General features: G+C 42.7%; 1 protein-coding gene across 1 annotated transcript in view; it reads right to left on the reverse strand.

Annotated features, from left to right (window-relative positions):
* FARS2 (phenylalanyl-tRNA synthetase 2, mitochondrial) overlaps window positions 1–12,618 on the reverse strand; it is a 354,930-nt gene that overhangs the window by 272,048 nt on the left and 70,264 nt on the right. The window contains exon 3 of the mRNA XM_024738907.1: window positions 2,029–2,188. Coding sequence (XP_024594675.1) covers window positions 2,029–2,188 — 160 coding nt within the window. The remainder of the gene's footprint in view (window positions 1–2,028; window positions 2,189–12,618) is intronic.

The raw sequence follows: 12,618 nt of genomic DNA on the forward strand, positions 1-12,618 counted from the left end.
CAGGAGCCGGGTGGGCAGGGGCTGGGGGCTGGGGGCAAACTGTGGGGCCTTTATATTCCTCCCACAAGCAGTCTTTGGCTGTGGGCAGCTCTGGGAAGGGCACTGTCCTTGGGCAAGGGGGCTTGCCCGCAGCTGCGGCGGCCCCGGAGGGAGCTGACGGCTGAGGCCACCTGCACTTCCACCGGCAGGGTCCTGGGACAGGAGCTGCGAGTGCATCTCAGTGACGACCGTTAGCCTGTTTTGCTCTTAAACGGAAGAGACACGACTGGCCACAGCAACATATCTAGCGGGCAGCAGAGGAACACAGTCCACTTCTCTTTCAGACGCGTTCACCCAAACTGTGCTATAAGGCCGGCGCCTCCTAAAGGGAAACTCCAGGGCTCGGCAAGGGACCGTGCCAGAGACGGCCGTAAACCGTGAAGGGCAGCAAGTGAAACCATAGTGTGAGGACTCCTAAACCCCACCTCAGCTGCTCTGAAAGAAGTGATCTGCTAAACACGGTACAAGACAGAGGGGAAACCATTTAGAAGTGTTTAAAATGTCAGCATATTCCACAAGCATATAAACTGTCTAAAGGGCATTTCTTTCTTTCCAGTTCTAAACCGATAGCCTCTCTCACGACAGCCTTAGGATGCCGGTGTAATTGAAATGTTCGCAGAAAATAATCAACTGCTTTGGAGAGGGAGAAAAAGCCCTGACACCAAAGCAGCGGTAACAGCGAGAGACTGCCGCAAGGAAACAGTGCTCTCCTTTTTAATTTTGCTTTTCAAGAACAAAGGAATACAACACTCACAGTTTAGAAGAGGAGAGCGCTCAGACCATAAAAACAAGTATAAAAAGAGCTGCTGAATAGTTCTGAGGCCTGCGGAGGCAGTTCCTATCATTAGCTAATTAAAGAAGGACTGAATGTGAAGTTTCTAAGTGATCTTGGTATCTGAAATGTAACAGAGTATAGCCCGACCAGCTACGGGGGTCAGAGGGCGGGAGAGTCGGAAGGCAACACCCGGGGGAGGCCCCCTCTTTTTAACATCACGGCTTCCGTAAGCCTCACAGTCTAGGAATATTATTGAAATGATCTGTATCTCTCCTTTCAAAAGAGCTAAGGTCTAACATGGGCTCGGAAGTCAAAACAACAGGGGGCTCAAACCAGGCCTCAAATACTCCCAAGCTGCAATGTGGTCACGTGGTACTTCTTTGCTCTGGGTCTGGGTTCCCTCCTCTAATAAAAAAAAAATGGAGATTATAATAACACCTACGTCACAGATGCAGGTCAGAACAAAAAAATCCTTGTAAAAGTGCTTAATGCAGCATTTGACACTATTAATTACTCTCTCGCTGTCATCGTCACTACTATGGCTATTACTACGCTAAAGGACATCCAGATTGCTGGGACGCAGACAGGTTTACCGAGACATTTTTCAGCATCTAGCACCCCGACCCCAGATAAAAAAATTAAATGACCCTCCGAAATGCCTGAAGAGCACGGCACTTCCCTTCGGAATGAGGGAGAACAGCCAGGTCCGAGGGCACTGTGAACACCTACCCACTGTGAGCGCTGTGAGAGCACACAGCACGCTTCCCGTGACACCATCCCCTCATCCGTCAAGTTCCTAACGTGGGCCTGGCCGGGGCACCTCCCCTCCCCGCCCTGCATCTCCCCTGAGAAGCATCCCAGCAGGTGATACAAACATGCAATCACCCCTTCAGCAGCGGCTGAGGTATAGCAATACTCCGACATTAATCAGCCTGTTCGCTTCCTCCCCGTGGATGATACAGATCTCGATCCGCTGTCATTCTTATGCAAGGCTGTGATCATTTTTCTCTCTCTGGCTAATTGCATTTTCACACCCTCCTCTGCTCCTCAAACGGAATGAACCAGGAAATCCGCAAGTTCTACCTCACTAAGGACCTAAACCATTAAGCCACAACTGAGAGCAAGAAGTCTAGACACAGTAGCCTCAATGATTTCAGGAAGATGGTAACCGTTGAATATTTAAGCCCCCAAAGACAAAGGCATTTAGTACCTACCATCTCCAAAAAGATGTGTCATAAGCCTGGTAAGTGTTTGCTTAAGGTCAAACTCTACAAGCTTCGTGGCCTCCAGGGTATGTGTCTCCTGTTTACGGGCAGAGCGAGAACTCTGTTCGAAAAGCTGCAGGTTTTCTCCATCCTTTACGCCAGCAAATAACTGTGAACCAAGAGGAATAATATAAATAAATAAAAAGAGCATCATGACCAGAGTCTGTATCAAAAGACATAATGTGGAAACAAAACCCAGGAAGTCGTAAGAGTCAATAAACATACTGATGTTAACATTCATTTGGTATCAACTTTGAACAAAGCACTAGGCTACATGCAATGGAGAGTCTTTAGGAAATTAAAAGACGCCGTTCTGATCTTTGCTCATCTCTCCATTTTCCTTTTGCACTAACTTCTTTGCAGTCATTTCCTCACAAGACACATTATTCTCCATGCTAGTGGAAATACCGATGAATCGGGTTTTCACTGTCCTTAAAGTGTGACCTGAGACTAGGTAAGAAAGCACAGTCTAGGAACGAAGTCCTATGAAGCCCTCCTAAACTGGAAGTGTGCTGGACTTTGCTACCCTGTAATTCCAAAGGTCAGGACAAGGCCTGAAACGTGTTTCTGCCATTTGCTATCCAGTAAACTCCAAAAAGTGATATGGGAGCTAAGCTTCAGGTAATGGTTTGAAAGATGGGAATAATAAATTAAGAGATTTCATGATAATTAAATAAAAGAATGCATGAAGGGCATGGAGTACCTGGCACACTGCAATGGCTAATACACTGTCCTCTCTGTCATCACAATCACCATTACTAATCACAGCCGTCATCAGTCTGAAGCCGCTTAAGCACTAAAATAAAGTGTTCCATCTTTAACAACAAAGCAGGTCTTTACCTGCTGGGAGAGTGACTCAACGTGGAGAACTGACCAAATCAATCTATCATTCTTTCCACCCAAAGTCCCATGAAATCAAAAATTATTTTAATCCAAGAATGAAACAATTGCTGTTTCAAGGTAATAACGGGCTGGATCATTAGAACCAAATCTCCTGAGAAAGCTACTAAAAACTACAAAAATTCTTAAAAGCATCAAAGAAGTAACACAATAGAGAGGATTTACTACACAAAACTCTGTGAGGAAGCACAAAGCCAGAAAAAAGCCCAACACGAAGCCAGAGAGAAATACTGAGACTCTCTGCCTTTCCCAATTTCAGCTGAACTCTGAACATTGCTTGTGACAGCTTATCAATAAAAGGGAGGCCAGATTGGAAGCCCACAGTGTCTGACCAAGTTGGGATGCTAGATAAGTGCTCTGAAGGATGTATCCTCATGGTAAGAATGAATACAAAAGTGACTAGTTCTTATAAAGACTTCCAGCCAGGTGTCACCTTACCTGGGTAACAGAGAGAACTTCAGGCTGTTTAAATGGACTAAGGCAACCCCAGAATGCTGGTTCCTCTAAGTGCTCAGCAGAATCAAACACAAATCTTTCCACAACAAAGATTCTACTTCCCAAGGTCTCAAATTATTCCTACGAGAGCTAAAGACAATGCAGCTGCCAAAGTCTACGTCTTTCAATATTTCCTCTAAAAATAACTTGGAACAACAACAACAGAAAATCAAACTACTAAACACCGTGCCCTCAGAAGGAAACAGAACAGTGACCCGACTTCAAATAATTGTATGTAAAGAAGAAGGAAGGAAGAAAGGAAGGAAGCAAAGCTAACTGCCATAGAGAAAGAGTGCTATTATACTCCCACCCTGCTCTTTTCATTTGGGGTAATTAAGGACAAGCTGAGAAAAACTGAGGGGAAGACAGAAGAAGGGAACCAGTGAGGAACTAGGTTGATCTAAAATCACCACCAGAAGGAATAAGTGTGAACATCCTAAGAGTAACCTAGCAGACCTGATGAGGGACTACAGAAAAGGGACTCAAATGTATGCCCAATTTGAAGCTACGGTTTTCAAAAGGCATGGTTGCAATGGAAGAGAAAGGGGCAAAAGAAAGATATTTTTTGGCCATTGGGTAGGGAGGAGTAAAAGAAGCAAAAGAGAAAATTTAGGGTTGTACAAAATAAAACAAACCTAAAACATTAGAGGATTTACAAAACTATTCCCCATCTTCCACTAAAACAAACAAAAAGATTCCATTAAAGACTCTGCACTTTGCTACACTAACAGAAGAGGGCACCAGAGAACTACAAAATCTAAACAACCAACAGCCCACAAAAAGGAACAAAAAAAAATTCAACAGAACGACAGAAAATTATCACAAAGAATTAAAAAATTCACTCAATAACCTTCTTCCCCCAAAAAAGAAAATCAAGAAGCAGAAGAAAAGTGTAAGATGATACTTGCAAACTAAATTAAATCTGCTCAAACAAGCATTTGGGAATATTGCTTGGGCCAGTAATGCAAATGTTAACAAAAATGAATGAAAAACAGAAAACTGTGAACTGAGGAAAGAAAGAGAAGGAAAAAAATCATCTCAGAACTTAAGTTTAAATTACAAGATATGCAAGGAATAATGGACTCAAAGATTTAGCAAGAAGAATTGAAGAAAAGCAGGAAAACAACCAAGAAAAGGACAATGAGATAAAGAAAGAAGAATCAGAGAGAAAATGGTGGAAATGGAAGACAGGCAAAGAAGAAATAACATTTATGTAACTGGAGTCAGTGAAAGAGGAAAAACAAAACAGCGGAGGAGAAATAATAGGCACCATGTAAAATGAATACCTGAAGAACCAAATACAAGACATATCCTAGTAGAACTACTAGACTTCAAAGATGAAAAGAAAAAATACTCAAGACCTCCAAGCAAAAAGATCAAACAACTTAGAAAGGCAAAGCCACTGGACTAGCATCAGACTCTTCAAAAACAACATACAAAAAAGGCAACAATGACCTCACATTTTCAAACAACTCAAAAAAAAAGAAAATGGACCAAGAATTTTATACCCAGCAACGCTGGCCTTTCAGTACCAAGTCTATAGAAAAAGCTTTAAACATACAAGAGCACAGGGAATTTCACATGAATGAGCTCTTTCTGAAGGATCCACCAAAGCATGGGCTTTACTCAAGCAACAGATAACTGGGAAAATTTCAACACCCCCCCCCCAAAAAAAACTGATGGATAACACATTAATACATGAAATTGTAGATCTGAGACTAAAACAAAGCCAGATATTAAGTTGGAAGAGTAAAATACAATTCTTATATATCATGACAAAGTAGAAATAATATAACCAAAAAATGGAAGAAGAGAGAGTGAAAGTGGAATAAATTCATTGGTTTAAGGGCCAAAAATTCAATAGAAAAATGGGAGAAATACAGACAATTCACCAAATATATATATATATATAATATATATAAATGAAAATGACCCTTAAACCTATGAAAATGTATTCAAACAGAAAAATGCAAATTAAAACAACACGGACATTATTTTTAAACTGTTGTACTGGTAGAAATTAAAAAGCACGACAACATTCTTTCGGTGAGGCTTGGGAAAAGATGTACTCTCATACACTGCTGATGGAAGTGAAAATGGGTAGAACCCTTTTGGAGGTAAATTTGTCAATATCCAACAAAACTACATTTGCAATTCACCTCCTGACCTAGTTCTTCTACTTCTGGCTATTCACCCTAAATACACCTCCAGAATTAATATGTACATAACAAGGTTTTCACTGTAGCATTGTTTATAATTGCGAAGTACTGGAAACAAAGAAATGTCCAGACGAAAGAGAGATGTTAAATAAACTATGGTCTACCCATACAATGGAGTACTTAAGAGACCTAATAAAAAATGAGGATGACGTCTCCGAAGTGATATGTAATGATTCTAAGCTACGTGAAAAAAGCAAAGTGCGAAGATCAAACATTATATGCTACTTTTTCAAAACTTATTATGGTACTTTTCGTGTTAAGAAAGAAGGGAAAATAATAAAATATACATGAACCTGCTCATTCGTATAAAACAAAAATAAACAAACTTCATAGAAATGATGAATCAGAAATGAAAGAGATTCACTGCCTACCAGAAAGTGGGTGGTAGCAGACTGCAGAATGAAAAGAGCTGGGGAATAGGATGGAGTAAAAAGAGGAGGTGGTGGGAAGGGGGCGAAGAGAGGAGTGACACTCCTCTAAGTAGACTTTTTGTATAGTTCTGACTTGCGGAATCACATTAAAATTTTATGTACTCAAAAACTTTAAAAAATAATTAAAATCCACCCAGATGTGGTAAAAACTCAAAATGGAATGTGATCAGCAACAATAGAGCCAATTCTACTCTAAACAATGACATAGCCGCATGGAAGAGAGTGGAGAAGAAAAGAATTAAGAAAGCAAATTTGAAAAACAGCATTTTAACTGGATATCCTGAGGTTAAAGGCAAAATAATCACAGCAAGTATTGTACACTAGATAGTAAACTTTGTTCTGCAGAGGTATGTGTTCACTTTTCTGAAACTACCTTATGTTCATTCAAGAACTGATCAAGTAAGTAAATATATTGTGGGTAAAGGGAACCAGGTTTCTCACAGTCACTGTCAAAGAAAATGGGGAGGGGCTAGAATAAGCCACGTGGTAGTGACTTGGAATTGGAGGCACCCATATGAATTCACGTTTCTAAATACATATACAGATATAGAAACAGAAGTAGGTGTGCATATATTGCCCACTTCTGTCCTTTGAGGGGGACCTAGAAGTGGTGACATCCCAATAGCAATAGCTGTACTCAGGTCTGGGCTTCTAAATACCATTTTTTATTTAAAAAAAAAAAAAAAAAAGCAGGGCTCCTTAGAGAAATGAATGACTTTCAGGGCTGGGCCAGAGAAAATATAAGATGAACCTGGGACATCATTTGGGGCCAAAAAATGATGAGAACATGTCAAAGGACACTGAAGACTACTTGAAGAGGCTCCCAGTGGCCAAATCTGGGTCAATTTGAGCAACAAAACAAATAATTTTAGTAATGGACCCTAACCCACAAAATAAAGAAATATCCACATGAAACCATGCTAATATAAATGATTACCTTCTCCCATATACATATATTCAATTAAAGATCTTCGTTAAAGTAAAATTCTATAACATAATTTTAAAAGGAATGATGGATAAAGAAAACAATCATTTGGCAAACACCAGAGTAGTAATCATTTCAGACAATAATTAGCAATGGATGATAAAGATACTGGGGCAAAATATGATGAGAAAGATGACATCATCTCAAAGTATCTTCCCCCAGGTAGTACAGCTTAGGACAATGCTAAGTAAAAGAAGTCAGTCATTTGAAGACTACTTTTTAAAAACGAGTATCTACAGTATTTACAATACATAGGTATAACCAAAAAATACCCATAACGTATACTAAAGACTAAAGTTTGGAAAACTCTGAAAGAAGGAAAAGCAGTAATTCATAACACCCTCAGCACAAAACAGCACAGGAGAATAAAACCATGTACACAAGTCAGCTCTTATTTCTAGAGGAAATGTAACATTGGAGCTAGAAGGGACTTGAAGAGAGCAGCCCAGCCAACCCCAAATAAGGAAATGAACTGCAGAGAGGTGAAGACCCAGAGAAGCTAAGATCACTTAGCCAATTAGTCCCCACGCTGGGAATAAATCACTCATCTCAGCCTTGGTTCCAGGGCCCTTAAAGTGGCTGCCTCTCACTTAGCTTTCTGTTTGAGAGACATCCGCTGGTGATAAAATTAAATTAGATTTCCATTAACTGCACACATTAGGCTGTGTCATTTGTTTCTCCACTAGGATTTCTTCTATTTCTCTGACATTTTCTTAAGTGTCCTTGCAGAAACCTCAACGACCCAGAAGACAAATTTCACCCCTACTGGAACAGCTTGCAGAAGCCAGGGCAGGTAGTTCACAAATGAGAAAAGAACAGGTGCGGGAAATTAATTCTAATCAGGCTTAAGAATAAAAATAGATTGCAAAAGCCAATTCAATTTAAAATTCAGAAAGCCAAAAGGATTTTTCAAAATGGACCAGATTTTAACCACACATTTAAAAGCAAATAAAAAGGCAAATGGTCAGAAGAATAACATACATCCATGCAACATCCTATGAGCGGGCAAGTATAAATGGGGCTTGGATGACAGGCACAACTTCAAGCAGTTATTTAGGGCTGGTCTGTGGTTCCCAAAGCAGCCGTTTTTCTATTCAGCCATTTAGAATTGTCCACTGATCACTGGTTTAATCCATATCGTCCACCTTGCATATTAATGCTAAACAACCCCTCCCCCTCCCTCGCCGCCTCTCTCTGAGTTTCCGTGCAGATGCAACAACCGTGTAACTGACTTCGCAGCAGCTGCTGCCTGGACTACTATTGGCTAACAGTTGCTACTGCTGCCCTCCTGAGAGCTTCCCTTACTTACTCTAGGGCTTCACTTCATCCTCACTATCCTTATTCTTCCCCCACTTCTCATGCAGGGAACTTGAGGCTTACAGAAGTTAAGTGACTGACCATTGCAGCACAGCAAGTGATGAAGCCTGAATCCAAACCAAACTCTGATGTGTGACCCCATCTTCCAGGCTCCGTGGTTATTTCCACGACAGCATATACATGATCATCTCTTTAGCTTTGGTGTAAAAAGGATCCATGGTCAGATGGATGCGATTAAGAACTGGACAGAAAACATGAGGAGAGAGGAGAAGCCTGGAAGCCTGGCCCGCAGCACCCTCCATAAAACACTGACGGTTTATCCCAAGCAAGCCATTATTACTGCACAAGGGCCAAGAAATCCCTCAAAGCATGAAAATTAGGGTCTGCCTTTCGAACGCCTTCATATGTGCCAGTGCGTCAGTGTGAACAGTGACTTGAGGGGGACTGCACTAGAACCAAACGTTAGCTACGACAGCGTTGCACCAGTAACAGGAAGGGTCTGCGTGGTGGAGGCCACGTGGACCTCAAGGGCACTATCGGGTGTAGGGAGGCTGGTGACCCTTGGGTCCCTATCAGGACACCAGTGCTTGACGCAGGTTTTCTCAGCCCTGTCCTCCTTATCCAAGGAAGGGAGAGAACCAAAGGAAAACAGCAAGAGAAATGAGGAAAATAACCGCTTTGAGAGCTAGACAAAGAAATAATCCTAATGCAGGTGAGAAAGGGGAAGAAATGCTACTCAAACCCAAAAGTGGTTCAGAAGAAAAACCCTCTGGAAGGAAAAGACATGGGTCTGTGAAGCTGTTGTTCATTTTATAAAACTCTGAAGGATGATAGAGCATAGAATAATCAAAATAAAACCTGAATTCAAGGAGTCCCTATGTGGCTGCGGATGAACGAGCACACGTTCGTTGCATCTTAACTTGACCTTAATGCTGATGAAATAATCCCACCTCTTCTGCCTGAGATGCCTGGGCTCAGGCAGCAGGTTGGGGGCCGGCCCAATGCCACAGAGAAAGAACCAGGCTCATTTTCTGAATAACCTCAACAAACTAAGGAAGTACGGGAACAGGAAGCTGGTAGCAGCATCAAGACAACATCTAGGAAGGTGAAAGAGAAACAGATACAATGCTTTCCAGTGACAAAGCACTTCTGCATCAGAACATTAGAACAAATACAGTCAGGTCACTGCAACAGCATCTGAAATTTTAACCAGCTGGTCAGCCAATCAGCCCCTACTTTACCACCAGTCTAGTTAATTCTACGTTCATTAAGTCAATCTTCGCCCGAGGTAAGAGAGCAAACGTCTAAAGCCCTAGGAGACAGACCACAACAGCATCCTTACCTGCACAATGTCAAATGCAAGTGCAGGAAACACGAGTAGTGAAGGGATCACCCAAGATAATGTTCATGGAAAAGTATCACAGGTGATTCAGCCAAACAAAAGAGTCTGAAGTACACAGGCTGAATGAGGTGACAGCAGTGGATTCAGGCATTTTAATAAAGAGGAAGAGGGGAGAAGGAGGAGGACCGGGGGAGGAGGAAGAGATGGAGAAGCAGGACCATGAAAATCAACAACAGCCCCCAAAGGACATTCTGGCCTGCTCACGTGCTTTGTCTTGGAATGAAGCATTTCTGCAAGCTGCTGTTTTAAAACTGTTGAATTTGGCTGTATGACTCTATTTAGAAGGATCCGATTCAAAAGATTACCAGCTTAATTAGACGGGAAAAAAATAAAAAACAATAATCTCTGAGTAACAAGGAAAGAGAATCCTTTGGCAGTTGAGGAGGGCGTAAGAGGTTCTTTTGGCGGGATGATAACCGGGCTGGGAAGTGAAAACCTAAAGGTGCCGCGAAATCCAAGAGCCGTCTGCAAGACAAACAGGATTTCTTTTTGAAGGATGTTGAGACTTCCAGGTGCTGGAACGTGAGCGCCGGAGAATTAAGTTCTACCTGGAGGAATGGCTCAGACCAGCAACTCCCGGCTGACAACGAAAAAAGGGACTTGGAGAGAAGGGAGGGGCTCATTTAAAAGGTTTTTCAGGAAGATTTCACTGCAGATTACATGATGCAAATGCTCTCCTCCTTCTTACTTACAAAATTACCAGCAAACTCCAAGTTGTTCCTGAATGACTGTTACAACTGTACTTTAGCAGGAACTAGAAGGGGTTCCTAGGTCTGTGTTCGGCTGAGTGGGACGTGAAACCAGAGAGGGCACTAGTGAACACACACTTAATTTTAACCAGAAGAGACTTTTTTATTTCAAACTGTATAGATTGTCAATTACAGGCCAGCATAAAATCAGTGCCATCTAGAGGCACAGAGGATAAGGGGCTCTGTTATCACTGGCGATGATACACCATCTTTTCACCAAAAGAAAAAGAGTCTTTTCATTATTTATCGTCCATGCAACCATTTTTAAAAAAAGATTTCTAACAAACTGCATTTACTAGGTAATAACACTTTTTAAATAATATAACTGACATCAGGGTCATATTGACTTGATAAAATTCCAGTTGATATTTATTTTCCTCTGCAGCATTTTTCTTTTCTGCATCCACTGTATGATTTCTGCAGGAGATAAGAAACAGGGTTTAGGACAAAACAATCCCAAAAACACAGGGAGGGAGGCCATTCAAATTATTGGTTCGACTCAAGTTTCTGAATCATGAGTAAACAAGAGCTCCTGCCACTGTCAGAGGTAACTGGAAAGGCCGTAACAAGAAGGTTTGGAAATAAAGAAATAAAATACAGGTAATTCTTCAAAAATTGATTCACCCACTGTGACAAATATACCAGACTCATGTAAGACTTCACCAAGAGGGGGGAATGGGTGTGGGGTACACGGGAACTCTGTACCTACGTTGCAATTTTTCTGTAATCCGAGAGCTCTTCTAAAATTAAAACTTTATTACAAAATTGAATGTAGGGGATGTACACTCCTCTAACTGAGGCCAGCATGCTAAACGACGCGAAAGCCCAAAGAGCAGCCGTTCACACCGTCACTGCAGAGGAAGACAACCAGCACGATTTCTAGCCCGCTCAGGAGCAGCAGAACGGCTCTGGGGAGCAGGCAGGACCTCCAGGGTCAGGACCGCTGTCACAGTGCCCTGAACAGAGCAGAGGCTTCGTGCATTTCTTCTTGATGATGTGGTTCATTCAGAACCGCCTCTACAGGCACGTGCTGAGTCCAGAAGCAAACCCTGGAGTGCTGTTCTCTCCAGTGAACTTCAGCGAGCACTCAGCCACGCATCTCCCTCCTGCAGAGGTCCTACACCCACACTGCGTCACCAGAGGAAAGGCTTTGCCTTCTTCCTTCCTGAGAAGAGAGAGGTCATCAGATAAGACCCCCACTTCCAGCCTCCCATTCCCGCCCCTAAATGCACCTGCCATGCAGCCATGCTGCAGTCCTTCAGGCCCACCTCCAATTAAAAAACAAAAACAAAACGTGCACCCTCTCCCGTCCAGCTCTAGGCGCTACTGACGCCCCTGCAATGACACCCTGTCCACACACTTCTCACTGAGAAATCCTCCCACGTCTCCTGCACCTCTAACCTCTCTTCTGGCTCCTTCTCCTTAGTAAACATGGTCAGTTCTTCTCTTTACACAACAGTCCACAAAAGAAACGAAACTCCCTCTCATCCCATCTCTTGCTACGACGACCCTTCACCTCACAGTTAAGCTGGTCACTCTTCCTTGGTCCTCTTAACAGCCTCCCTTTCCTTCCTCTGCGTCACTAAACATTTCTATTCCGCGGGCCTCCTTTTCCGCTTGTACATGCCTTAGTCTGCCGACTGCCCTAGATGAACAGGGCTGAAGCACCCACACGCGACGGAGCGTAAACCTGCATCTCCGTCCCAGACGCGCACGCCCGCACCTGCCCACCAGACATGTCCGTGTGCAAAGCCTCCACCTAAACATGTCCCAAAGTCCACTAACTCTCCTGACCCCACTCCAAAACACTTCTCCCCCCGTGACCCTTAACTCTGGGAGTGGTACCCAGAAGGCAGCCCAAGAGAAATTTTCAGTGGCTTTTCCCTTTCCCTCACTTCCCCACACGCAGCCACCAAATCCAGTAAATCCCACATCACCCCTCAAGTTCACCCTTTCCTATCTGGCACCTGTGCCATTTCGTGGGCTTGCCCTGCATTGGTTCTTCGATGATTATAAATAATCTAGTCTCCTCAAATCCAGT

This window comes from Neophocaena asiaeorientalis, unplaced genomic scaffold, assembly GCF_003031525.2.
Source record: "Neophocaena asiaeorientalis asiaeorientalis breed wild unplaced genomic scaffold, Neophocaena_asiaeorientalis_V1.1 scaffold307, whole genome shotgun sequence".
NCBI classification, from domain to species: domain Eukaryota; kingdom Metazoa; phylum Chordata; class Mammalia; order Artiodactyla; family Phocoenidae; genus Neophocaena; species Neophocaena asiaeorientalis.